General features: G+C 60.7%; 2 protein-coding genes across 14 annotated transcripts in view; one reads left to right on the top strand and one right to left on the bottom strand.

The window, feature by feature from the left end:
* Window positions 1-22,958, top strand: part of BAIAP2 (BAR/IMD domain containing adaptor protein 2) — a 69,445-nt gene extending 46,487 nt beyond the window's left edge. Inside the window, exons 7-16 of one of the 4 annotated variants that reach the window (XR_010318265.1) lie at window positions 7,020-7,172; window positions 10,381-10,605; window positions 10,724-10,925; window positions 11,813-12,014; window positions 14,016-14,084; window positions 14,662-14,824; window positions 15,466-15,500; window positions 18,199-18,242; window positions 22,250-22,315; window positions 22,669-22,957. Coding sequence is in view for 3 of the 4 variants with exons in the window: in XM_064270584.1 (XP_064126654.1) it covers window positions 7,020-7,172; window positions 10,381-10,605; window positions 10,724-10,925; window positions 11,813-12,014; window positions 14,016-14,084; window positions 14,662-14,824; window positions 15,466-15,500; window positions 22,669-22,738 (1,119 nt within the window). In the remaining variant the exon portion in view is untranslated. Of the gene's footprint in view, window positions 1-7,019; window positions 7,173-10,380; window positions 10,606-10,723; window positions 10,926-11,812; window positions 12,015-14,015; window positions 14,085-14,661; window positions 14,825-15,465; window positions 15,501-16,195; window positions 16,793-18,198; window positions 18,243-22,249; window positions 22,316-22,668 lie in introns of those variants that run through there. The other 3 variants (XM_064270586.1, XM_064270584.1, XM_064270585.1) reach the window with 3 other exon arrangements.
* Window positions 22,959-23,461: 503 nt separating this feature from the next.
* Window positions 23,462-26,022, bottom strand: part of AATK (apoptosis associated tyrosine kinase) — a 39,674-nt gene continuing 37,113 nt past the window's right edge. For all 10 annotated transcript variants that reach the window (XM_064270576.1, XM_064270583.1, XM_064270578.1 and 7 more), the window contains one exon: window positions 23,462-25,620. In XM_064270576.1, coding sequence (XP_064126646.1) covers window positions 25,580-25,620 — 41 coding nt within the window. In that variant the 3' untranslated portion in view covers window positions 23,462-25,579. The remainder of the gene's footprint in view (window positions 25,621-26,022) is intronic.

Genomic DNA, 26,022 nt, shown 5'->3' with positions numbered 1-26,022 from the left:
GTCCTTGCCAAGGGCCTCCCAGAGGGTCCCAGGATGGCCAAGGGAGGGAGGGGGAGCCAGGCCATGTGCTATACATTCCCGGCAGGGTGGGGAACCTGCAGGACCCCCTCTGGCCCTGTCTGTCCTTCCCTGCAGTGGTCGCTGACTGGAGGCTGCTGGGGGCTCTGGGTGGAGGCGAGCGAGGGCTCTGGTCCTGGCTGGAGAGCGGGAGGTCCCTGCCTCAGCACCTGTGGGCTGTGGTCTGGGCAAGGCGGCCCCTCCACCGGGTCTGTCTGTCGGGGCCTGGCCAAGCACCTGCCCTTTCCAAGGACACTTTGTCCTTGAGCCTCTGCTCTGGGGTCCCCACCCCAAGGAGTAGTTTTGATTGTAGGTCAGGGAACAGGCATGGAGAGCATGGGGGCCAGAACTAGGATGGGAGACTTTATATAAACATGGGAGCAGCTGTGTGCCACCTGGCTGGCCCCAGGGTCACAGGTCTATGGGGTCCCCTCATCTCCCAACATCCGTCCTTCCAGGACTGGACGAGCTGACAGAAGAGGGCACGTGTGCTGGTGGGTGGGACACTCTCCTGGGGGCTCTGGTGGACGTGCCCACAGACCCCTCCATCTGGAACAGGCTCAGAGCAGCCCTGAGGGAGGCGGATGTGCACCTGTGATGTACCCTGAATCCTGGGGCCCACCGTTACCCTGGGCTGCTGATATGAGGAGTCAAGCAAGCACAGCCTAGCAAAGGAAAATGGGGTACTGGGGTGTCCTTAGTGCCCACGGGGGCCCGTGGGATGGGCAGCGAATTAGGATGGGGTAGCAGATGGGTACCCCAGTCTCTGGTACCTGCCACGTGACATGGGAAGACCCCCGATTCTGACTATTTGGGGTGAGGGGTCCTGGCCCTCCATCTGGGCCCCTCAGTGAGCAGCCCTGCACCTGCCCGGCCCTGGCCCACGTCCTCAGCAACACGCAGGACTTCCCAGCACTCCAGCCCCCCAGCAGGGCACTCCTGCCACCCCACCCACCCTGTGGTTCCTTTTGTTCCAGAGCCCCCTCACCTGGGCAGGCTACGTCCCCTCCCCAGCAATGCCGATCCCACTGGTCAACTGCAATCTGGCTGCCAGCGTTTGCAAAGCTTCTGGGTGACTCTAATGGGTGGCCAGTCCTGAGGTTCTGGCCGGTGTGTGTGGCTGGGGTGGTGCCAGGCCCACCCTGGGCCGGCTTTGCAGCCTGTCCCCCTCCTTGTTGGTGTGTGGGACCTGGGTGAGGGTTCCTTCTGTTTGATTCTATCTCCTGACCCTACCCCAGCCCAGCTCCCACTAGTTCCACACAGCGGGGGCCCCTTGGCCAACATTTCAGCTCCTCTTCTTGCTGTCGGACCTGGGCAGCAGGGGGGCGCTGAACCCCCAGGGCCTTGGTGGACACCGTGTGTGGGGGCCAGCCACAGCTCTGGAGTCTCCAGACTCCAGGTTGGTTTTAGCTCCCTCCTTCTCACCCTCAAGGAACTTTCTGAGCCCCCCATCCTGGGAGGCGGCCAAGCAGAGCCAGCCAGGGCCAGTCCCAGCCCAGCCCATGCCAAGGTGGAGGGTCAGGAGCACCCCTGCCTGCCACTCCGGGGGTTGTGGCTGTCCCGGGACCTGATGCTGCTGGTCCATGCAGGGTCTTGTGTGGAAAACGGGCAGAGAGCCTCCTCCCTGGCTCTTCTTACTTTAGCAGGGATGCAGGGGCCCCGAGGAGAGGGGTTTTTGTGCCAGCTCAACTTTACCTGTTCCACCTCTGAGCCATGCCAATGGGGTGAAGAAGCCAGCACAACCCCAGGGCCCAGGGGGGAGAGGAGAGTCCTGCGTTCCTGGGGGTGGGGTGCAGGAGTTGTGGGGGCAGAGGCTCCCCAGTGACCACCCAGGCTTCCGTTTAATTCTGGGAGGTGTCCTTGTCACTCTCACCACCGTTGTGGGGGCTCATGGTCCTCAGACGGTTTGCATCTTCCAGAAGGCAAGTGAGTCCTATCTCGGTCTGAGAAAGGGGAGAGGTTAGTTCTATTTAAAGGGCTATATAACTAAACAAAGCAAAACCAAATAACCATAATTTAGATCTTCAAAAAAGATAATAGCAGAGGCTGGCCCCGCTTCGTGCGAGCCTGACATGGCACAGGGTGGCTGAGCTGCCACTCGCCGCTGTTCTAATTTTAAATAGCTCTTCACAGCAGAGATAGTTCACGGGCAAGTGGGAGCGCTCTGTTCTCTGGAGTAAAATCAAGTTCAGGGCTCTCTGGAAAAACCCAGATGAGCATGGGAAACTGGGGGCCACAGCCCTCTCAGGGCCCTCTGCCTTGTCAGCTTGTCCCCCAGGGTGTCCCTAACATAATGATTGCGTGTGTAACGGAGCAGCAGCTCTCCATTTGCTGGATCCTGGGTAAGACGAAGAGTCCCTGGGCAGTGCTGACCAAAAGGTTGGAGATTTGAGTCTACCCAGAGGTACTTTAGAAGAAAGGCATGGTGATCTACTTCCGAAAGCCATCCGTTGAAAACTCTATGGAGCACAGTCTACTCTGACACACGTGTTCTCTATGAGTCTGAGCTGACTCAACAGCTGCTGACCTTTGGGTAAGACGCCCAGCTCGTCACCTGCCCAGTGCCAGTTCTGGCTCTGAGCTCCTGCGTGGGGTCCTCCTGTCTTCCGAATCACCTGCCACAGTCCCACCACACCCCGTACCCGGCTGGCCTTGCTGTGGGCCTGGTCGGAGGGCAGCCTGGCTGGTTTGGAAGGCAGCAGCTGGCAAATGCCATGACTCTGTGCCCATGGGGACAAAGGCTGTCTCGTCCCCTCCTTTGCATTACAGGCTGCCTTCTCGCCTCCTTGGAGCTGTCGTCACTGGTGGTGAACGGCTGAAGGCCGAGACATGTGCTCTTGTTCACAAACTGCAAGGCACTGGAGAGGCAGCTTGTCTTCGGGGAGATGCAGGGAAGATGGTGGCGTTGGTAGACCAGGTGGCCGTGGTAGACCAGGTGGCTCTGGTTGCTTCTAGCGTGTCCCTCCCCCACTCTGAGTCACCAGCTTGTTTGGAGCAAAGAGAAGACGTATGTTCTCATCACTTTTGTCTTCTCGGATTACAGGGCGGCTCAGCCAGGGTGACTAAGTGGATCAGTTTGTGGGCCGAAAGTGCTTTCTCTGGGGTGTTTCTATAGTGGCCGCCGTCGCCATGGTACCCAGCTCCACAGAGAAGCAGGGTGCGGCAGCATGGAGGGGGGGCGGAGATTGGGCGGGACAGGCGGCAAGCTTGCTCCTGTTCTCTCAGCTTTCCAGAAGCCCCAGCACCCTTCTGTGTTTGGGCCGCACTTGTGCCCACAAAGCAGCCCTGCAGGTGGGGGTCTTCCTCGCCTCCCCTGCCGTGGGTGAAGCCCCCCTTTGTTCTCCATTTCCAGAATGTGCCTGATTAGGCTGTGGCTTTTCTGTGGAAGGAGCCAGGCTTCCTGGAAAAGGAGAACAGGAAGTTGCTTTGGCTCTTGGAAGGAAGTGGCAGCCCGTGCCCCACCCCCCCAGGGCCTGACCGGGTAGGGGGCAGCCAGACAGCTTTGACCGCCGTGGGTGATATGGCTTCTTGGGTGCCTGCTGGCAGCCGGGCAACGCCACTCCACACAGGGGCTGTCCTTGCAGATAGCCCTGGAGATGTCCTTTCGACCTCTGCCTCCAGGGGTGACCAGTGGGGAGGTGCCTGGGGACCCCGCTGAGACATGGGTCCCCCCTCCTCTGTGTAGCCTGTGACCGCTCACAGCCGTACATGGGCTTATCTGAGTAAATGGAGATTTTAAAAATAAACCCCCTCCCTCTGCCTTTGGGGACCCTGCTAATGAGGCCGGCGCCTGCGCTCAGTCCATGTCTGTGGTGGTGTTCTCTGCTCCAGGGACGTCACCGCAGCCTAGAAACCCAGAAACGCCTGGAGAGGCTGGTGGGGCCACAGTTTGGAAAGGGTGTTCTGGGCATGAGCAGACCCAGGAGGCCTAGCGACCCAGTTTTGCCACAGCCCTGGGGGACCGTTGAGAGCGGTATCTGGCTTTCTCCACAGTCCCAGATCAGGCAGCACTTCAGTGTGACTGAGGCCCTGGGCACCTCCCACCAGCCACCAACCTGGGAGCAGGGTCTGTGGGCTCCACTGCCCTGCACCCTTCCAGGTGCCGCTAGGGGTGGTAGGGAAGCTGGGCTGTCCCCAGGGCAGGATGGTGTGTTGGCACAAGGAGACCACGGGTTTGGGGCTTTTCCCAGGGTTATACCCGATTCTCTTCTGGGGAAGCAGGGCATACTGCCCAGAGGCTGTCCTCTTTGGGGGCCCTGGTGCCAACCCCGCTGTGTACCCAAGCATGGGGGCCAGCAGAGGGTGAAGCTACAAGGTCCCACCGGTGTCCCTTCCAGTTTCCTGAGTGGTAAGACACCCAGACTGAGGGGCTTCAGGGGTCATCCTAGCACTGGGCATTGCTTACAGGGGGGCTTATCTCTCTCCCCTCATCCCGCCCTGCCTGTCTATTGAAGCATACCCTGCCCTTCCTATCACACAGGGGAGCTGGCCCCACTGGGGCAGGAGCAGCCAGCATCGGTCCTGCTCTGTCTGAATGTCCTGGCCCAGGGCTCCTGGGGAACTGCCCGTGTAGGGTGGCCGATGTATGTAGTCCCCGCAGTTCCTGAGGCTGGCGCCCACCTGCATCCCTGTGATGTGGCCCTCCCGGCGCAGGAAATCCCCTGGCTTGTCCCTCTCCTCCCCCCAGGGTGGAGGTACTTAGTTCTGAGCAAAGTAGGCCATGTAGGGGTGGGCGTGCTGTAGGGTTGGGTGGGCTGTAGGCATGGGCTCTTAACAAGAAGCCCTCCAGCAACTGGGAAGGAGCCTGGGAGCTGGGGCAGCTGCAGGGTCCCCCAATACACTCAGGCTCATCTCCATGTTCAGACTGTTCTCCAGAGCCTGTGCTGTCCCAAGCAGACCCCCAGTGCCATCGGGGGCCCCTGTAGGCTGCAGCCTTGGTGGGGATAGGAGGGGCTGTCTGGGCGACTCTTTTGAGGCCATTGAAGTTGTGCCTCCCCCTACCCCTCTGTGGGGAACAGAATAAAACCCCCCATGGGGAACTGGGGGTTCTGTGAGGGCAGAAGCAGCAGGGCGTTGGGGCCTGGTGACAATGGTACGGTCTGGCTCCTGAGACTGGCTGGCCTGCAGAGCCAGGCCCTGCTGATGGCACTGGGTCCCCATCCCAGCTGCTGACCACCACCCCCCCCCCCCCGCTCTCCAAGGGGCCGAGTGGGCACTGCGCTGGTGGCAGCGAGGGAACAGACAGCTCAGATGCTTGGTCACCGCCCCCAGCAGCAGCCCCCGGCAGCAGCCCGCCCACCCACGCTGAGTCAGCCTCAGAGGCTTCACTCAGGCAGGTGGGCCTGCCCCCTGCTGGGGGATGGCTGCATCGAGAGGCAACAGGTCTGCAGGGAGGCTCTGCTTGGGGTCCATGAAACCTGAGGTTTGCACCAAGGACGGATAGTCAGCTCTGCCGAGGACCGGCGGGGGCTCAGACCAGGCAGGGTGGGCACTGGGGGAGAGCCAAGCCCAGAAGATGGGGATCTAGAAAGATCTTCCTGTCAGTCTAAAGACTGCTCCCTGCAGAAACCGCCCACACGTCTGGGTCCTGCAGCCCCGGGAGCCCCCATGTCACCCAGACAGAAGTACCGAGGAGGAGTCTGGACATTGCCCCCGCACCTGTCCCAGGCCCCTGCCCCCTGCATCTCCTCAGCGGTCTGTGATGGGAACTTCCCAGCCTCCGGAGTCAGAGCACAACCCCCGACCCCATCCAGTGGGTGGTGCCCCCACCATCGTCCCCTCACCCCACCCAAACCCCGTGGTGTGGGTCCACATTCCTGAGGGTCCCTGGCTCCCCATAGCTTCTGTTCCCATTTGTTGCAGTCAGGGCCCAGCCAGGTGCTCCAGCACAGCGGCCACCGAGCCACAGTGGCCTCATTGGCCAGCACTTGTCCCTAGTTTGCAGGCTGCCGGTGACAGCTCCATGCCATGACTGCACACTCGTTCTGGTGCCCGGGCAGAGGGGCCTGTGGAACACAGGTGTCCTTCGAGGCTTGCAGCCGGCACACTATCACTTCTGCCCACACCCTGTTGGCCAAAGCAAGTCACACAGCCAAGCCCACCACCAGTGGGACCAGGAAGTACGCTGCACTGAAGGCTGTGCAGTCACATGGTGCAGACCCTGCAGGACCAGTGGTCCATCTGCCCGGGCAGCAGTGACATCTCCATGGCTCTGTGACCCCAACCCGTTCTTGTCTTTCCTCCTGCAGCCTGCTCAGTGGGCGTTTGTCCTGGATCGGGGGGAAGGCTGTCAGGGCACTTACTGGTCTGGGTTTGCTGGCTGCGTCCTTGTGCGTGTCTAACAGACCCCTTGGTCCCAGTATTTTCGGGATTAGTAGTTGGACCTAGGGGCTTGGTCAGTTGAGGGTTGGAGACTCACGATGGCAGACGCCTCTCAGGAGGGATTAGGGTCAGGATTAGTGTCAGGACATGACAGCAAGTGGTCTCTGGTGTTGCTGGGCTTGTAGATGTCTGTGTGTCCGTTGTCCCTGGCGTCTGTCCTCCCCGTGTGTCTGTGTGTCCATTGTCCCTGGCGTCTGTCCTCCCTGTGTGTTTGTGTGTCCGTTGTCCCTGGCGTCTGTCTTCCCCGTGTGCCTGTGTGTCCGTTGTCCCTGGCGTCTGTCTTCCCCATGTGTCTTTGTGTCTGTTGTCACCTAGTGTCTGTCTTCCCCGTGTGTCTGTGTATTCTGGTCCTTTCACAAGATACTTTTTCAGGAGGGCTTAGGGTTAGGACCCACCCTACTTCATATGACCTTATCGACTTAACAAAAGGAAACTCTTTCCAAATGGGGTCATATTTACAGGTACGGGGCTGGGACTTCCGCATCACTTTTTGGGGGACACAGTTCCATCTGTAACAGGATTCTGCCAACAGCTTATAGCTCTCTCCTTTTCTCCCTCCCTGACTCCGCTTCCACCCCTAGTACATCGACGCCATCAGCAACAAGCAGGGTGAGCTAGAGAACTACGTGTCAGACGGCTACAAGACTGCCCTGACCGAGGAGCGGCGGAGGTTCTGCTTCCTGGTGGAGAAGCAGTGTGCCGTGGCCAAGAACTCTGCCGCCTACCACGCCAAGGTGAGTGATGGCACCCGCCACACTGAGTTGAGCGATGGCGCCTGCCACACCAAGGTGAGCAGTGGCACGGGGCCACCTGCTGCTCATGGTCAAGGTGAGCGATGGCGCGGGGCCACCTGCTGCTCATGGCCAAGGTGAGCGATGGTGCGGGGCCACCTGCTGCTCATGGCCCTCCGTGCACAAGCTGAACCTCCACATGGGGACCTTGGCCAGCATTCTGGGTTTCCTTAGGGGTAGAGTCCAAGGTGGAGAATTGCCAGGTCAAAGGGCGTGGACACATTTAAGACTCGCATGACAAAGTGCCAGGTGCCTTTGAGGAAGGTGGTACCAATGTCCCACTCCGAGTGTCCAGGGGATGGGCTTTGGGCCCCTCCAGCCTGGTCCTGGCCAGAGCTGGGCCGATGGCAGGCCAGGGGGGTGGCTGCAAGCTGGACACAATTCAAGCTGCAACACGGCTGTGCTCCTTGGATCCCCACCTGGCCTCTTGGCCACCTGCTGGCATTGCCCTCCCCAGGTCTCCCCAGTTCTCTCTTCCTCGGTCTGAAGTCCTGGGGGTACCTGCTAGACCTTGGCTCTGCTGCCTGCCGTGTGGAGGCCCCTGGCCCACACCTGATCATCCTGGGACAGGGAAGATGTGGCGGCCCCCAAGTCCCTGAGCCCTGGGAGGGAGAGTCTCTGACTCCCCTCAGCCTGACCCTGGGCCCTGGACAGCCACCAGGCCTTGCCAGCCACCAGCTTCCCTGTCCTCAGGACCCCAACCCCTCCCCCTGTTCCCCACCTCTGGGTGGTCACCCTAGCCCCTCCCCCCAGCTCCAGAGGCTGGTCACATCATTGTCCTCCCCCTCGGAATCTCTCCCTAGCCCTGCGTCACCTGGCCATCCGTGTCATCCCTCCTCACTTGCCCTCTGCACCCCTGAGCTGCTTAAGGTCCCAAGGTGGGTTCCGGGGGTTCGACGGTCCCATCAGTGCCCACCACCTGGCTCAGCCCTGCTCCCTGCTTGTGCCTGGAGGCCTCCCTGCCCCTGGTGCTGACGTCCTGCCCCAGGCCACAGCCTCTTGTCATGGGTCCTTGATCCATGTGTTTTCCTCTGGGTCCCCCAGCCCAGCAGCTCCTGGGGGGCACTCTGCCCTGGGGATCCTGGGACATAGAACCCAGGCTGGCCAGGAGGCCTCTTGGGGAGGAGCTGCTATGTAAAGGCCCAGGCCCTGGTCAGCAGCAGAGGCCCCCCAGGGAGGGGACCCTTGTAAAGGGCTGCCTCCGTACAGGGCTGGGGGGTATCCCCCAGAGCTACCAGGGGCAGCGAGACCAGAGGACACAGACTCTTTGTAGCAGTGGGTCCTGCTGCCCGTGGGGACAGGCGGATCCAGTTCACTGCAGTCCACTGCGGGAGCTGGGCAGAACGAGTTCAGTCCCCTGGAACATTCTAAGAGTATGGCAGGTGTGAGGTAGCTAGGCCAGCCAGGGAGGCCCTAATCCACGTCCTTGTTAAATCAAGGGGTTCTACTGGTCGTCGGGACACAGCAACACTTGTCGTCTGCACGTGCACACACAGGTGCGTGAACGTGTATGCAGACACACATGTACACAGGTGCACACATGCAGATGCACATACTCACATGTGCAGACATACACAAGTGCACATGCATACAAGTGCAGACGCATACATGTGTGCACACGACACACACGTGCCGCAGACTGGTGCAGACACATGCACGCAGGTGCAGACACATACATGTGCACACATCGACACGTTCACATGTGGACATGCATGCACACAGGTACAGACACATGCATACACATACATGCAGGGATGCACGCGCACTGGGGTTCCTGCTTTGCCACCACAGCCCTGGGCGTGTTGTTCTGCTCTCCTAGAGGCCCCACTTGTCTGCAGAGCACATGTGTGAGGGCGTGTGTCCCTTTCAGGTGGGCCATGCCTTGAGCAGGGTCCTGTCCCTGTGGTGCTTGGCAGCCACGTGCTGGGAGGGTTGGCTGTAGGTGTCCCAGCGTCAGGGTAAGGCAGATGTGGGAGCACGGTTGGCCTCCCACTGCACCTGCAGCCCACGTCTTTGCTGCAAGACACGGTGTTCTCAGCAGTGAGCTAGCGCGCGGGGCGGTGGGGGGGCGGGGCTTGCAGACTCTCGCAGCTCCACAATGCAGCTGCGGCGCCCTCTAGTGGTGGACAGGCCCCATGGTGGTGGCCTGGCTGCCGCGGCTGCAGTCCCAGGATGAAGGGCAGAAAAGCCCCCTGCCCGCCTGCTGAGGGGGACACGGTTTGTGCAGCTGGACTAGATGGGGGCACCTAGCCCTCCTGCTGGCCGCACCAGAGCAGGTGTAGAAGGTGCAGCTTGCGCAGGAACTGACCTGGACAAGCCCCTGGGCTAGGGACCCAAGGAGGGGGCAGGACTCTCCCAGGGCTTCAACCAGCAGCTTGGCCCCCAGACAGCTCCCAGGACTTGGGTTTGGGCCCACCCTAAATAAGATGGCCTGCAGCGTGTTGGGGGTGAAGCCAGGATGGCTCTGGGCTTCGCTGGGCCCTTCCTGTCCAGATTGTGCAGGGGGTGGCTCTGTTCACGGCAGTGCCCCTCTCCCAAGTCCAAGACCCTCATATTCTGTCAACGTGGTCATCTGGGTCCCGGGGCCAGGCTGCTATGTAGACCAGAGAGGAAGGGGCTGGACAGCTGATGCTGTGGAGTCCCCTGGCTCTTGGGACTGTGGGGGCAGACAGCAGTTACCAGGGTAGCCTGAGTGACACCTGACAGGTTCTGCTTCCCTGTACCCCTGGCAGCTGTCCGCCTCTCTCTCCTACCTTGGTTCCTTCAATAGCACAGCTCGTAGCAGCTACCAGGCCCTTTCCCACAGGACTCTGGGGTGGGGGGCCGGATGCCCTTAGTGGATAGGGAATTGGGCTCACAGGTGGCCTGCCTCACCTGATGGCACACATCTAGTGAAAACCAGCCCTAGTCCTGGCCAGGTGCTCTCCCACGCCCCACCAGGGACAGGGGTCTGTCTTTTCGGGGCCTCCCTGTGCCAGGTGGGGGCTGGCGGTCTGCGTCCAAGGTGAGAGTGCTCAGCAGAGCCAGCAGCCGGTCCCTCACCCTTCCAGGCCCCCAGGCTGGCAGGGCTGCTCCTTGGGAACATGGTGGCACTGGGGCTGGGGAGCCATGGCTGGGCCCTGACCCCCATCTGCCCCTTCCTCCCCTGTAGGGCAAGGAGCTGCTGGCACAGAAGCTGCCACTGTGGCAACAGGCCTGCGCTGACCCCAACAAGATCCCGGACCGCGCCGTCCAGCTGATGCAGCAGATGGCCAGCAGCAATGGCGCTGTCCTTCCCGGTGCTCTGTCAGCCTCCAAGTCCAACCTGGTCATCTCAGACCCCATCCCAGGGGCCAAGCCTCTGCCTGTGCCCCCAGAGCTGGCCCCTTTTGTGGGGGTGAGTGCTGACCTCAGGGAGCTTCGGGGTAGAGGCTCTAGGGGAGCCAAGCTGCTGAGGGCTGAAGGGCTCACCCAGGGCAGGCTCCCAGCAACCCCGCCCGCCTTCTCCTCCACAGCGGATGTCAGCCCAGGACGGTGCACCTGTCATGAACGGCGTCTCAGGCCCAGATGGCGAGGACTACAACCCCTGGTCTGACCGCAAGGCCGCCCAGCCCAAGCCCCTGTCTCCTCCACAGTCGCAGAGCAAGCTGAGCGACTCATACTCCAACACCCTGCCTGTGCGCAAGAGCGTGGCCCCGAAAAACAGCTACGCCACCAGTAAGGGCTTTGGAGGTGCCCCACAGCAATGCCCCTGCTTCTGAGGGGAGGCCTGGGACACCCAAGGCTCACGAGTATGCATGGGCTGGGGTGTGGTGTGTATGGGTGAGTGCATGTGTGCAAGTGCACATGCATGGATGCATGTACATGCGTGCACTGTGTGCACGTGTGCAAGCACGTATATGCACGTGTTGGTGTGTGCATGTGCATATGTTATGTGCTTGTGCAAGCATGTGCGTGCACTTATGTTGGTGTGTGTGCATGTGTAGATTGTGTGTGTGCATGTGTAGATTGTGTGCGTGCATGTGTGTGGGTAGGCGCATGTGTGCATGTCTGCATGCCTGTGCAAGCATGTGTGTGTGCGCACACGTGCACTACTCCATGGACCCAGCAGGCATTCCCTGGCCGTGACAGTCTAGTAAGTCTCTGGTGCACAGTAGAAGCTGTGAGCGTGAAGCCGCTGCAGCGAGGCTGGGTGCTGGGTGCTGAATATGGCTGCTGAGTCAGTGCTGAGAGCAGATGGTGGCATCAGGAGGGATGTGCCAGGGCCCATCCAGGGGGCACACCCTGGGCACACTCCTGCCCTCCACCCAGAGAACCACTTATGAGCTCATTTGTGGCAGGCCTGGGCTGGACTCGTCTCCAGAACCAGATTTCTCGAGTACCTGATTCCCAAGGTGGTGAAAAGGCCAGGGGCAGGGGGCCTGGTAGTCCCAAGCCCCCAAGCACTCGGTCCACGCACCAGCCTGCTAGCAATAGCAAGCCCAGCGTTTCTGTGCGCTGCAGCAGAGCTAATGTGGTGGCTATGCCCCTGTCCCCCATCCTGGGCTGTCGCCTGTGTCTCCTGGGGGCCAAGTCCTTGATCACGTGCCCTGTCATCCTGACAGCTGAGAACAAGACCCTGCCCCGCTCCAGCTCCATGGCAGCTGGCCTGGAGCGCAACGGCCGCATGCGGGTAAAGGCTATCTTCTCCCACGCTGCCGGGGACAACAGTACCCTACTCAGCTTCAAGGAGGGAGACCTCATCACGCTGCTGGTGCCCGAGGCCCGCGATGGCTGGCACTATGGCGAGAGTGAGAAGACCAAGATGTGAGTGCGCGTGGGGCGTGGGCAGGGTGGGGATGTAAGCCGGAGCATGCACATGGGGTGCAGACGTGAGCCAAGAGTATGTGCGTGAGGGGCGAAGCCTCCACAGGCAGCCTCCTCCCTCTGTAGCCCTCAGACCTCCAGGGTGCTCTGGGTTCTTTTTTTAGATGGATCATGTTTTTGCAGGAGTGGCCAGTCCTTGGATCATGCAGGAGTGGCCAGTCCTCGTTCGTGGGTTCCGTATACACAAGCTTACCCATCTGGGGGAAATACACCGCTTTTTGGTCACTTGCAGAGTGGCAAAAAATTCCCTGCTGAGGTCAAGCTGGGCTGGTTGGGTGGTCTCTGATTCCGTGTTCATGGGGACTTTATAGAAGATCCAGCCAGGTGTTGTTGAGTTGACTCTGATTCATAGTAACCCCATGTGTGTCAGGGTAGAACTGTGCTCCACAGGGTTTTCAAGGGCCGATTTTTGGAAGTAGATCACCAGGCCTTTTTTCAAGGCACCTCTTGGTGGACTCGAACCTGCAACCTTTTGGTTAGCAGCTGAGTGCGTTAACAGTTTGCACCACACTACCCAGGGTCTTATAAAAAGTCACCACAGTGACCGCAGAGAATTGACTGTGACGTGGTCTCACATCAGCCGACTGAGAGTACAGACGCACATTACAGACAGCTTTCTCACACACATACACGCGGACCTCCGCGTCACTCTGTTGTCATCCAGGTCACTTAATCAGGCACGGGGCACAGGTCCACCCTGTATGTGCACCTTAACATACACAACAGGTCCTGTAGGTGGGTGTGTGATTCCCAGTGTCAGTAGTATAAATGATGGTTATTTACATATGACCTTAGTTACCACCAGGTGCCCACCAGCCCCCCGGGCCCCATAGATGATGCTAGCTCTTGGAGCCCCCTGTCCATCGGCCGCGTCACCTCCTTTAATCCTGCTCCACTGAGGTCAGTGTTGTCACCAATCCATTTCACAGATGGAACCACCGAGGCCAGTGCCAGAGCCCATTCTCTGGGTCACCATGGTTAACAGCCTGGGTTGGTCCTTGTCAACAGAGTTCTTTGTCACCTCATTCAACCATCTGTAAAGCAGGTGTTGGCCCATCTCACTGGTGGGGAAGTCGAGGTGCGGGAGGCCACCCAGGTGGTAAACAGCAGAGCTGGGACTTCCATCCCGTCTTTGCTGTGAAACCTTTCTTCTGCCCCCGTGGCTCTCCTGTGTGTCCAATCACTGTCATATTCAATTTCTAGAAGGCACACTGTTGCATCTGAGGGCCGCGCCTTCACGGCTTAATTTAAACCTGTTGCCAGAGTTGCCGCAACAGCAGATGCTCAGTGTGGGTACTGCTGGGCCAGGGCCGCCCATGCCACCTGCTTCCTGGCAGCCCCCCACCACCGTTTTTGCCCCCGTTGCAGCAAAACCAGCCTTAAAGTTTTTTCCTGTCTCGTCCAGCAAGAGGGCTGGTGATGAACTTTGCTAGGCAGGGTGCTGCTGAGCTGGGGGACCCTGCGGGGCAGGGACGCCCATGGCCCACCCCATTCTTAGATGCTGCCCTTGCCGCTCTTCCAAGATGGGGCCTTGGGTTGTGGGGCCATAGTCCATAGTGGCCTCTGGGGCTGTGTGGCAGGGGACCAGCCTTATACAAGAAGCAGGTACCTCAGCACAGCACCAGGGTCCCTCTCCTAGCCCCAGGCCTAGCTCTACTGGCCTCACAGGAAGGCAGGTCCCTCCAGTCACTGCTGGAGCCCTCCAAAGCAGAGAGGCTCAGAGCCACCTCTCCCTCAGACTGGAGGTACAGGCGGGGTCTCTTGGCCTCAGTGACGTGTCTCCCCTCCACACACAGAGGGCGCAGCTGGAGGATAGCTGGTGGACTTGGGGCCAGATGGCAGGTGTCCTCACGTTGGAGCCCAGGGCCCCCAGTGGGGGCTGGGGAGAGGCCTCCAGAGCTGAGCTGGGCCCCTCTTACCTAGGAGGGGCTTCTCTTTCAGGCGGGGCTGGTTCCCCTTTTCCTATACCCGCGTCCTGGACAGTGATGTCAGCGACAGGTTGCACATGAGGTGAGTAGTGGTCTGTCCCCAGTGGTGGCCCCGCTGGTAGAGGGGCTGTGATGGAGGCTTGGGGACTGTGGATGGGTCACCTCTGGGCACAGTGAACCTGGCTGGGCTTCCAGGCCCTTGTCGACCTCCACAGGGGTCAGTCAGATGGGACGGGTGTGGGGCTGCAGCATCAGGAGGCACCCCAGGAGGAGGGGTTCAGGGGTCCTGGAGCGCTGGGGCCAGCAGTGGAGCTGTGTGGGGTGGTCCCTTGCTGGCCTTTTAGAGGATGAGGGGAGGCTAAGAGGCTAGCAGAGAGGGCGGCAAGCTCCCTGTAGGACTCACAGCTTCACAAACAAGGCACCGAGGCGCAGCGTTTTCTGGAGGTTTCCACCGAAGCATTTTCATGCTCGAGTGGAGGGAGGGAGGCCAGGTTCAGCTGGGTGGCAGGACTGGCCCCTGGGGTTCCATGCATTTTGCACCCCTTCCTCCACTGTGTGAAGGGCCAGGCACCGGGGGGCTTCAGGGAGGTTAGGCTGGGCTGGCAGTGGTGGGGCCCCACCAACCCCCACTGACCCCGGCCCGCCCTGGGCCACTGCAGCCTGCAGCAGGGGAAGAGCAGCAGCACGGGCAACCTGCTGGACAAGGAGGACCTGGCCCTCCCACCACCCGACTACGGCACCTCCTCCCGAGCCTTCCCCGCCCAGACAGCTGGCACCTTCAAGCAGAGGCCCTACAGCGTGGCCGTGCCCGCCTTCTCACAGGTGAGTCCCTCCTTCAGGTGTCCATCCTCCCCAGGTGGGCCCCTCCCACAGGTGAGCACTTCTCCCACGTGTTCTTTCCCCTAGATGGGCACCTCCCCCAGGTAAACTCCCCCAGGTAGGCACCTCCACCAGATGAGCTCCCCCAGGTGGGAACCTCCTCCAGGTGCTGCCCTCTCCCACCAGCCCCACCTGTGGGCCTCTACTGAGTGGACTGAGACACCTGGTGTTGGGTGGGGTCTGGGTGTGTGGCTTGACGGGCTGGGTGAAGGTGCAGGTTTGGGAGGCTTGCAGCCACCTTGCGGGGCTCACTGCCTGGTGCCCCCAAGCCCTCTGTGGATCACAGCTGTGAGTCTGCAGCAGCCTGCTGTCTGCCCTACCTGGGTGCCCATGTCAGGGTGGGTGCAGCAGGCCTGCAGGTGGCAGAACCAGTGTGGGGAAGATCAGTTTCCCCAAGAGCTGGGACCTCCTGCAGCCCCAATACTACGTGGGCACCTGCAGCTCACAGCCCTGATCAGGGTCTGGGATGGGGCAGGCAGTCAGAGGCTGCCAGCATGGCCTCCTGGGCCTCATGGAGTCAGGCTTTTCAGCACCAGTGGAGCACTGATATCTGGGCCCTGACCTGCTTCTCCTTCGCTCCCCAGGGCCTGGACGACTACGGCGCGCGGTCTGTGAGCAGGTAAGAGGTTTCTGGACCTGTCCTGGGTGTGTAGGCAGGTGGGGAGCTGTCCCATCTGTGGTTAGGCCCTGCTTGGGGACTGCCAGGCCACTCTGTACAGAGTCCATGCCTGGACTGGTCCAAGGCCAGGAGGGCTCAGATGCAACTCCAGCTCTGCTCTCCCTCAGCGCTGGCTCCACAGGCCCTGACCCTAAACTCCCTCAGCCCCTCTGAAGGTCAAGGGCAGGTGATCTGCCCTGAGGTGTGTAGGGACCTGGCTGAGAAGAGAGTGGTTGCCCCTCACTGGGACACCTGTGGGGTCTCACTTGGGTGGGCTCACCTGGGGGCTTACCTGGGTGAGCGCAGGCCACTTTTCCTGCAGGGCCTCTGGCCTGGCCCCTGTCTCCCACCCAGCTCCTGTCTCTGCCCTGCTGCTCTCTCCTAGCCTCCATGCCACCTCACCTGACCCAGCAGGATAGGATGGGGAGTGTCCCCTTCTCAGGATGAGCTGTGTCCCCTTGGAGCCTCCCCGGCTGGGCTTGGGGCTCTGCCTGCTCCCTGCAGGATTCGGCCCTGTCCTGGCTCCGGGCTTCTCCCCTCCCCTCCGCTTAGGGCCAGGTGGTCTGTGGCCCTCAGAGCCTCTGAGAGGGATGCTGCCAGGGAGGAACGGGCGCCTCCTGCCCCGGGCTGGCAGCTCTCCTGTGCTTTGTCCACAGCGGCAGTGGTACGCTGGTGTCCACAGTGTGAGGACGCGGACCACACGCTGCCACTGCTCTGGAGAGCTTGCTGCCACCTCCCCCTCCTGCTCCTTCTCTTCCTCACGCTCTTTCTCTTCCTCCCCCTCCACCCCTGCCTCCTCCAGCCTCTGACCTGTTTGGCCACCATTGGTCTCCTCCTCCGCTCTGGTTGGTTTGTTCTGGGTTATTCTCTCCCCCATCACCCACCCATCTCCCCCTCAGTTGTGACCCGACTCTGTGATCCCAGGATCCATGGTGCTGCTCCACCCCTCATGCCCCCATGTATCCGCAGCCCCCCCCCCAGCAGACACCGCAATGGGCCCCAACCTGCCCGGCGCTCCGCAGTGTCCACACGCACCCACCCTTTTCTAAGGCTCGCCGCGAGCCTGGTTTAAAGTTTGAAGAAAACAAAAATCTTAAAAAAAAAAAGGATGAAAAACAGGAAAAGGACTTTTTTTTCCTGAAAAACAAAACCGATGTGCATGGACTCCGGTGTACGTACTGTTACCTTTGCGTCTGACCCTCCCGGCACGGGCGGATGGCAGGGAGGGCAGGAGCTCAGACTCCGGGGCCGCCCGCCCAGCCCGCCCCGGGCAGCACCAAGGGCTCGCGCCACCACCGGGGCCTTGAGGAGCCTCTGTGCCCAGTGAGGGAGCCCACCAGGCAGGGCCCGGCATCCTGCCGCCTCCCGAGGGCGCGGCCCGCAGGTGGACATAGGCGCCCTAAGGCGGGGTCTCCCTACCTCACGCGGTGCACTGCGCGAGGGGTGGGGGCTTGAGCAGGCGCTGCCCGGCCGCACACGGACATTCCAAAGACCTCCCGAGACCCCTGCCTCCCCCACTTTTTTGAAATCATTTCTTTAACCAGCCTTGACGCACGTCGTGGTCACCTGCCTTCCCAGGGCAAGGCACGCCCGGCAGGCAAGGCCTGGGAGGGCAGTAGGGGCATGGCCGCACCACACCCACCCCCGTGCCTCCAGCCGGATGGGTGACCTGACAGGCGCTGCCCTGATCCTTGCTAAGCGCTCTCGTCTTCGTTGTGTGTCTTGGTGACTTTGGAAACAAATACATGGGACTCAGTGGCTACTGGTCTTGTTTCTTCACCCACTGAATTCTGGGATGTGAGTGGGCCACTGCCTGGCTGAGCCCTTCCGGCTGGTGGGAGCTGGCAGGGACGCTGTGACCCTTCCTTTTCTCACGAGATTTAACAAGCCTACCCACCCACCCACCCATGGACCTGGCTACGGCCGGGAACGCTTGTGAGCGAGAAGCAGAGCAAGGCCCAGACAGACCCAGTTTTATACTTAAAGAGAAATCGAAGCCAAACATGGACCTGTAGAAAGAACCTTCCGTGTTGGTGTTCTCGTTTTGCTAAAAGATTTTTAAATCCAGGAGATTCCATGATCAGTGGATGAATGTGGACACAAAACAGCAGAACTTGTATGAAGATGTGCTGAAGTGTTTTCCTTTTTCCTTTCTCCTTTTTTTTTTTTAAATCTGATTTGTGCCCTGTACTGCAGTCAGTTGTTTGAATAAAAGTTTTATTTATTGCATCGAGCTGGGTTTGGTGCCTCCTTCAGTCCCCTGCTGTGTCAGGGGCTATGTGGAGCCCCTGGGCCTGCCTGGAATCAGCTAGGCTTGCAAACGAGCTGGCCCTTTGCGTGTGGCATGGTGGCTGTTTTCTCCACCCACTCAGTTTGGGCACCCCTGGCGGCCACCTGCTTTCTCAGGGTGGTCCACCACCCTGGGGACAGAGTTAAGCCCCTCCGAGCCTGATCCCAGAGGGAGCCAGGATCCCCTGCTTGCTGGGGCATGTCCTTAGTGCTGAGTCTCCCCCTAGCGGGGCTGGAGACCCCACTCTCTGCCCTGCCTCTGGTGCCACGAGCTGGGGTGGCAGTAGGCACCAGGCCCCTGGTGCCCACCCCATCCCTGCAGCCCCCACTCCCTCCACCCCCTCCAATGAGCCCTTGTGTTTCCTTGCAGCATGGACGTGGAAGTGGCCAGATTCTGAGCAGCCTCACTAGTTAGTAAGTGGCTGTGGGTTTCTGGGCTGGTTACTCATACTCTCTGTGGCTCTGGTGCAGCCGAGGTGGCTGGGGGCTGGGCAAGAGCCCGAGGGTCTGTCAAGGCTGCCTCTGCTCTGCGCTCTGGGCCTTCGCGGACCCCCGAGTCTTGCTTAGGGCTCAAAAAGTGGGTTTTCTTGGTTCTGTCTCGGAGCTTGTGGTTTCTGACTTAACTGTTTCCTCCCTGCACACCTACAGCACCCCATACTGGCTGCCGGGGCAGCCGGGCCTGGCTGCTGTTCTCCAGCCTCCCCTCTCCCTTTGCTGGGTGCATGGGCTCCAATCAGGGGGAACCCCACTGTCAGCAGTGAGGCAGGGCTGTTGCGCCCCACGTGCAGCATCAGCCTGGGGCTCTCGGGGGTGTGCTTCTTCTCGTACTGACCACTGTTGGTGGGGCTCAGAGCCGGCGGGGGCTGGGGAGACCAGGGTTGGACCTGGGAACAGCGCGGCGGCTATGGTCTGCCCAGGCGAGTGCCAGCTACAGTACGCATCTGCTCCGGCCACAGGTGACGTGGGGAAGGGGTGGGGGTGTGGGAGTCTGGCTTGGCCCTCTGCAGTCCCCTGCACAGGCTGACCCTGCTCTCCCAGTGTTGTCCAGGCCTCCCAGGAGCGGGGCAATGAGAGCTCCCCAGCCTCCCACCCTCTACACTCTCGCACACAGACCTTCGCATTCTCCTCCAGCCCCTTTCAGCTGACCCGCCCTTCCCATCTGTCCTCAAACAGCCAGAGGGTCATGAAAGCACATGTTGCCCCTCCATGATCAGCCCTCTCCTGGAGGAAGGGGCTTTTACCTCCCCCTCTCTCAGTGACTAAGGTGCCAGCACTGTCCCGTCCCCATTCAAAGGACAGTCACTCTACTGAACTGGCTTGCAAACACGCTGGGCAGGCCCTGGATTGGTGTGGCATCTCACCTCAGGGGACTCTCTTCCGTTGCTGTAGTGTGAATTCTGGAAAATTCTGCAGAAAAGTGCTTCTGAGAGTTGGGGCAAGATGAGGCTGCCTTTGACCTGCTGACCCTGGCCCCCACCTCTCTCCTTCCTTCCGAGATGTTCTCCACAAGGGGCTGCTCTCCCGGCCCCTGAGCTGTGCAAGGGCCCTGCTGCTGCACCCCCTTGTGTCCTCCGGACTGACTGGGCAGCCAGACTGGTGCAGCCTTTGCCTGGACCACTCCCCTTCTGTGGGCAGAGGCTGGGGGACACAGCAGGCATCAGCACAGCCCCGGGAGTGCCGCATTATGGCTCTGCCAGCCAATTTCCTGCCGAACAGTTGGCCTGGCCTGGGAGATTCCATGGCTGGGGAGGCGGGGGTCAGGGCCACTTGAGGTTGTTTGTGGGACCACCCCATCCCTGCCCAGCTCCTCCTGATGGCTGTCTGTCGGGGAACTGAGCATCCCCTTGGGTCAGTTCCAGAAGGGCCAGAAGATTGGGAGAAGCTCTGCAGCGTGGAGGAGGTGGCTGGGAGGGTGGAGATCTGCTATGACCACTGGCTGACTTCCATGCTGAGCTCTCAAGTCACCTTCAAGTCCACAATGCTTTGTGATGGCTTGGTTTTTTCTTGGAATTGCTGTTTCTTATTCTAGAAGCTTGTTCAGAAAAGTCACAGCTGGTGACCTAAATCCCAGCACTTTTTCAACACTGGGGAGACTTGGGGTTAGAGCTGCTTGACAGCAGGGCTGAGACTCCCGGTTGCAAGGACCAGGCAGCTGTGGGGGCGGGAGATGCCCCAGGAGGCCCATCTGGACGGATCATGAACACCCCCTGTCCTCGGATGCTTCTTTGAGTGTGAACGCACTGGCTGCTGCCTCTCCTGGGGCAGGGGTCACGACTTCAGCCGTCTTTTTAGCTGCTTCCTGGAGTTGCGTCACTCTGCACTTGGAGCACGTGTGGACTGAATCGTGTCCCCCCCCCCAAAAGATTTGTCAAAGTCCTGACCCCTGCGCCTGTGAGCATGGCTTTGTTGATGATAGGGGTTTTCTTTGCGTCATGCAGGAGAAGGGTAGGTCCTTACCCCGGCTGTGTGGCAGCTTATAAAAGGCGAGAACAGACAGGGAGAGACACCCCACACAGGGCAGACAGACGCTGTGTGGCGATGGAGCAGATGCATCTGCACGCAGCAAAGGAACGCCAGGCATCATGGACTTCCAAAGCCGGGAGGGAGGAGGGGACAGGTTCTCAGAGCCTCAGGGGAGCTGACGCCCTGATTTGGATTCCAGCCTCCAGAACTCTGGGAGCCGACATTTCTGTTCTTTAATGCAGTCCGCTGTGTGGTACTTTGTCATGGTGGCCCCAGGACACCAAGACAGAGTGGAACCTGTCCGGGCACGAAGTCCCCGCCCTTCTCACATCCCTGGTCAGGAGCCTCTGGCTGAAGATGTTATTGGGGAAATGAATGAGCCCCTTCTGTCCGGTTCGGGAGACCCCAACAGTCTGTCTCTGGAATCCCTCGCTTCTGTGGAACTCTGCTGCAGGGCTGGTGCTCAAATGTTCCTGATGGACGCCCCTCCGCAGGCCACAGACAGGCCTGTGTGGTTCCTGGTAGTCCAGCAGACGAGCGACAGGATCCATTGGTCTGCCTTGGGGCGCACAGCGCCGACTGGACTCTGCGGCAGCCTTGGACCCTTGGACGCTGTGTCATCGCAATGCCAGACCCTCTCCTACCCACTGGTACGGGGTTGCCCAGGTACCCTCCGTGGGGCCGTCAGCCACCCTTCCTCTCATGCCTGCAAGGCCGCACTCTCCCTTACCGTGTGGACCTTCAGTCTCACGGGGGCAAAGCTGCGTGAGCCCCAAATGGGCCTCACTGTGCTGAGGGAGGAGAAAGGGACAAGACCAGAAACCGTCAGGTGGGAGAACTTTCTAGCCTGGCACCTGCCCTTCAGTTCTGGCATCTTTTGCCAGCAGCTTTCGTATGAGATTCCACATGAGGTGGGTCAGGATGGGAGTGTTCAGGCAGATGCACTGGGCTGACCGGTGCCCAGCTGGCTCGCCCATCCCTGGGCAGGAGTGCCCCCCACTGCTTAGTCCAAGACTAAGACAAACTCTCCTCCATCTCTCATCCTTCAGTACCTCCCACTTGGTCCTGGGCTTGGGGACAGACCAGGGCCACCAAGATGTGCCCCAGAATCTACCGTCGCTTCAAGGATGGCAGGCAGGGCATGGACACCCCCCGGCCCCGCTGAAGGTGATATCACTGCCCATCACAGGGCAACCTCAGCTAACTCAGAGCGGCTATGGTGGGAGGGGTGACTGACACCAAAGAAGAGCTGGGGGTCCCACACTGGGGCTGAACATGGCCTTGAATCCAGAACCCTGCCACTCTGCACCAGGACAAAGTTAACCAATGGATCGGCTTTGCAGGATGCTCAGATGTCATCTTGGAGATGTGGAAGCCACATGGTGACCTGTCCGTCTGTCTCTTCTCACCTGTTTTCCTTGTAAACATTCACCATCCAGGTGTTTCAGTTTTAGAAGGCACAAAGCCCCTGGGAAATGTAGGGAGGTGTCATTCCCCTGCCCCGTGTGCCTCCCCCAGGCACGCAGAACAACGCCTGGCCTCATGGACGCCTGGCCCGTGCTGTGGCAAGGTAACCCTACTCCAGGTAATGGCTCCAGAGCCAGCCCGCTTTCGCTGGGCAACTGTCGGTGCCAAGTCTGCATGTCACCATGCTGTGTCGTCACCTCTGGAACTGCCTTGAGCCCCCTGCTGTCTGTGCCACTCCTACCCAGTGGGCCCTCGGAGGGGAGGTGTCGTGAGGGTACCGTGTTGTTCCATCTCAGCCTCTCTCAGTCTGATGTGTCTGTCAGCTGTGGCCCCAGGGACACGGGGGTGAGGGGCACCTAGTTGAGCACTTAGTGTCTGGCCAAGGAGGGACTGGCCCTGCAGCCACCCAGGTCCACCCATGTCTGTGTTTGGACGCCCTGCATGCACCGTCCACTGCCCTGTGCATCACCTATGTCTGTCTGTGTGTCCAGCCTAGGCTCATGTGGTCACCGAATGTCCTCAACTACCAAGCTCAGCTGTTCCTCCTGGGCAGGCAGGTGGGCAGGCGGGCAGTCTAGGCCCGACTCGGGAGTCTCACTGGGGAAGAGCCCCCCTGGCTCCCACCGGGCCGACATCCACCTGCTGCCCCGAGCCGGCCCCTCCCCACTATGCCTCCCCCACCCTGGGAGGGTGCCGGTGCAGGGTGGGTGGCTGCCTCGCCTAGAGCACGTGGGCCGGCTTTGGGGATCTTCCCCAGCAGCTTCTGTTGGCACTGGCTCTGAGCTCCAAGCTGGGCCCACTGGGTTTGGCCTGGTGCCTGCTGCAGGCCTGGGGGTCTGGGGTCTGCAGGAGCGATCCCAGGGGCACAGCATGCTTCTCCCACACTGAAACCTCTCTTGTCTCTCTGCAGGAACCCCTTCGCCCATGTCCAGCTAAAGCCCACGGTGACCAATGACAGGTCTGCCCCCCTGCTCAGCTGACAGCCACGCCTTCGTCTGCTGTCCACGCCAGCGTCCCCCATAACCTCTCCCTGTTACAACCACGCATGTCCTGTGGAGAGAGAGCTCTTTTTCCACCCTACCCTGTGGGCTGGGCTGGATCCCACCTTTTCCAGGGAGTGGTGCCTCAGCTGTGGGGGGGACGGAGCCGAGCAGGGGCTGGACCCCGGGGAGCCAAGCCGGGGCTTGCGGGCAGAGGGCCAGCCTCGCCACTGTCTGGTCAATGTCCTGCGGGGTCATGGGCAGGGGTGGGGGAGGACCTGCCCCACCTGCTCTTGGCTTACGTGCTCATCAATAAAGGGGGCTCTATCTGAGAGCAAGGTGTCATCTGTGGGCCTGGGAGGGGCACCCCCCTTGTCTGCAAGAATGACTGGTCAGACTTACCTTCTGACGCTCCAGCAGGCCCTGTGTGCTGAACTTGGGTGAGGCGTGATGGAACTCCTCACCTGGGGCTCTGCTGGGCACCCCACCCTGCTGGCAGAATGGGGGGGAGCCCAGCCAATCTCTTTCTGCCTGCCCCCTAGCTCCCGTCTGGAACTTTGCCAGGGTGGGCAGTAGGTGGTGTGGCCTGTGTCACTAAGCTCTGTGCCCATGGTGCTCCTGGACTTGCCTGAGCCTGGCCCACCCCACCCGGCTGCTCCTGCTGGTGACCAGGGCCTCTGCTGAAATACAAAATCTTTGAAACTTCATTATCGTGGCTGCACTATTTGGCCTTTTTGGGTGCACTACAGCCAAGGTGACTTATGCTCTTAACAACAGTCTGTAGCTAGGAGGACTGGGTGGCGGGGGTGGGGGGTCTCAGGCAGAGCCCACTCCTCACAGGCCCTTAAAGGAAAGTCTGGAATCCCTGACCTAACTGCAATCCCCCTTCCCAGGATGGGGCGGGTGTGGGATACCAGGCAGCACTCTGGCCTCCTGCCTTTGCCCTTCCTCCACCCTTCTGGGCCCATTTCTTGGGATGGGGGGACACGCTAAGGCAGGGCCACCCTAGGGCCAAGGACAGCCCCAGGAGCCCTGCGGGGCTGATAACTGATCCTGTGGCAGGGGGCTCATCGAGACAGCAGCTCAGGCCCTCTTGTCCCCCAGCCCCACAGCTGCCCTCTGCTGCTTCACCTGGGGCATGGTCAGGAGAGCATGGGGTGGGGGGGGCAGGAGACGTAAGGTAGGCCCAGGATGAGGGCGGCCAATGGGGAGGTGGCACAGGGTCTCTGGGCCCAGCTGTCCCCATGCTGCACGTTTGTCCTGAGGACCCTGAGGGGCCTGCTGGTTTCCCCAGGCAGCTGGGAGCTGCTGCACCATAGGCCTGGGGGATCTCAGCCTCGGCTGGGGGAGCTGCTGCTCCAGGCCCAAGGCCACCCAAAGGCCCAGCGCCAACCTTCTCCGCTGGCCTTCCAGCCAATCACAGCTACAAACAGACCAGTGGAGGGGGCCTGAGTAGGGTGACTTGCGGGGTGCATAGCACCCTGGCTCCTCAAAGCTCCCTGCCTCCCACCTGTCCAGGCCGGGGCTGGGCTGGGAGCTGGGGGCTACCCTCTTCACCCTTACCTGGGCATGGCACTGGTACAGGCTGTAGCCAGGGGTCCCAGGCAGGACAAGAGACCCCAAGCACACTGGAGCAGGCTGCAGGAGACCTCCAGGCTGTGGCTCCACCAGGTGCCCCAAGGGCAGTGAGGACAGGCAGCTTCCCTCCCCACCCCCCAAAAAGACACACTTAGCATGAGGGCTTTTTTCCTTAGCATGATTTCTGTTTAAAAAAAAAAAAAAAACCATTGCACCAGCATTCTAAGCCTCAAATAACAAAAGACACAAACGAAAGACAGGTCCCCGCTCCCACCCCAAAAGCAACAATAAATCTTACATCTCTTTGGCAACAATAACTTAAAACCATCCCGGTCCATTCACTCTGACGACAGCAGTTACAAAAATAACCCCCAGCTGCCAGGCCCCCCGCCTGGCCCGCCCTCCCTGCCCAGCCCTTCCCTGTAGACAGTGGACAGGGGTGTGGCCCCCACTTCCCTTTGGCAGCTGGAGCACTGGGCAGTGCCCTGCAGAGGGGCCATCTGCCCAGCCCTGTCACGGGCACCTCTAGAACAGGCCCCGCAGCCAGGGGTGGCCCAGAAGCTCCCCATCTTCCTGGCTGCCCACTAGGGTCCCCCACTCCCAAGCTCCAGCAACAGGACCCAGGTGGCAGGCAGTCCAGACCCTGTTGGGGAGGAGGGCTCAAGGGCCACCTAGAGTCAGTGAAGTGGGTACAAGGGTAGAGGGCAGGCGAGTCCAGGGGTCCTCTTCTCCCACGTGGAGAAACGATGGAGGCAGGAGATGCGCACACACCTGACTCCATCCCACCTGGGCATGGCACAGCATCCTTGGATTATTCTCACAGCAGGAGCAAGCCGCGAGGACGGGCAAGCCCCCACGGCCTGAGGGCAGGGGTCAGATGCCCAGCAGTTCAGCCACATTGGCCAGGGCAGGGGAGGCGCTGCCGACGGGGCTCTACCCTTGGACATGTATGTGTGTGAGTGCATGGATGCCCACAGCCCCAGGGGCTGCAGGTGGGGAGGAGCTATGGGGGGGTTCTAGCAGCAAACCCAGGTGTCTGGAACAAGCCTGCCCCAAGCAACCTGGGGACAGGCCCCAAGCAAACTGGGGACAGGTCCCAAGCCTTGTTCACAGCCCCAGCCAGGCTTCTGTCCTGCCCTGCGCCTGTGAGGCCCGAGGGGCCAAAAGTTGCTGCCATCACTCTTGGTCACCATCCTCGACTCAGCCTGGAGCAGACAGCAGCAGCTGCAGCCGCAACCTCCTAGAGGTTGGTGCTACCTGGTCTCAAGCCTCTGTACAGCTGCCCCCAGTGCCTCGGGCAGGACCTGCCAAACAGAAGTCTATATCAGGGATCATGGGACCTGAGACCCGGGGCTCCTGAGACACCCAGAGCCCTCCTGGCCTCCTGGGCACCTTGGCTGCAGCAGGTGTGCCCCTGGGCCAGGGACGCCCTCCTAGACCTGATAGTGCTCCGATGGGGAAACCGAGACCTGAAGGGAGAGGGGCTGGCCCAGGATCAGTCACCTCCTGGTGGCCTGCGTTTTGGGCACACTGCGTGCCAGGGCTGCTGGTGAGGACGGTCGCCCTGCAGAAGAGGCTGCTAGCACAGACCGAAGTAGGCTGGGGGCCGACTGGGTCTGCCTCAGGGGCTACGGCTCCACAGAGGCCAGGCCTTTGAGGGGGGCCCAGGAGAACCCCAAGGAGCTCACCAGGCACATGGGGATGAG

The sequence above is a fragment of the Loxodonta africana genome, chromosome 18 (assembly GCF_030014295.1).
Source record: "Loxodonta africana isolate mLoxAfr1 chromosome 18, mLoxAfr1.hap2, whole genome shotgun sequence".
Taxonomy (NCBI): Eukaryota; Metazoa; Chordata; class Mammalia; order Proboscidea; family Elephantidae; genus Loxodonta; species Loxodonta africana.
This window is presented reverse-complemented; position numbering and strand designations above follow the sequence as displayed.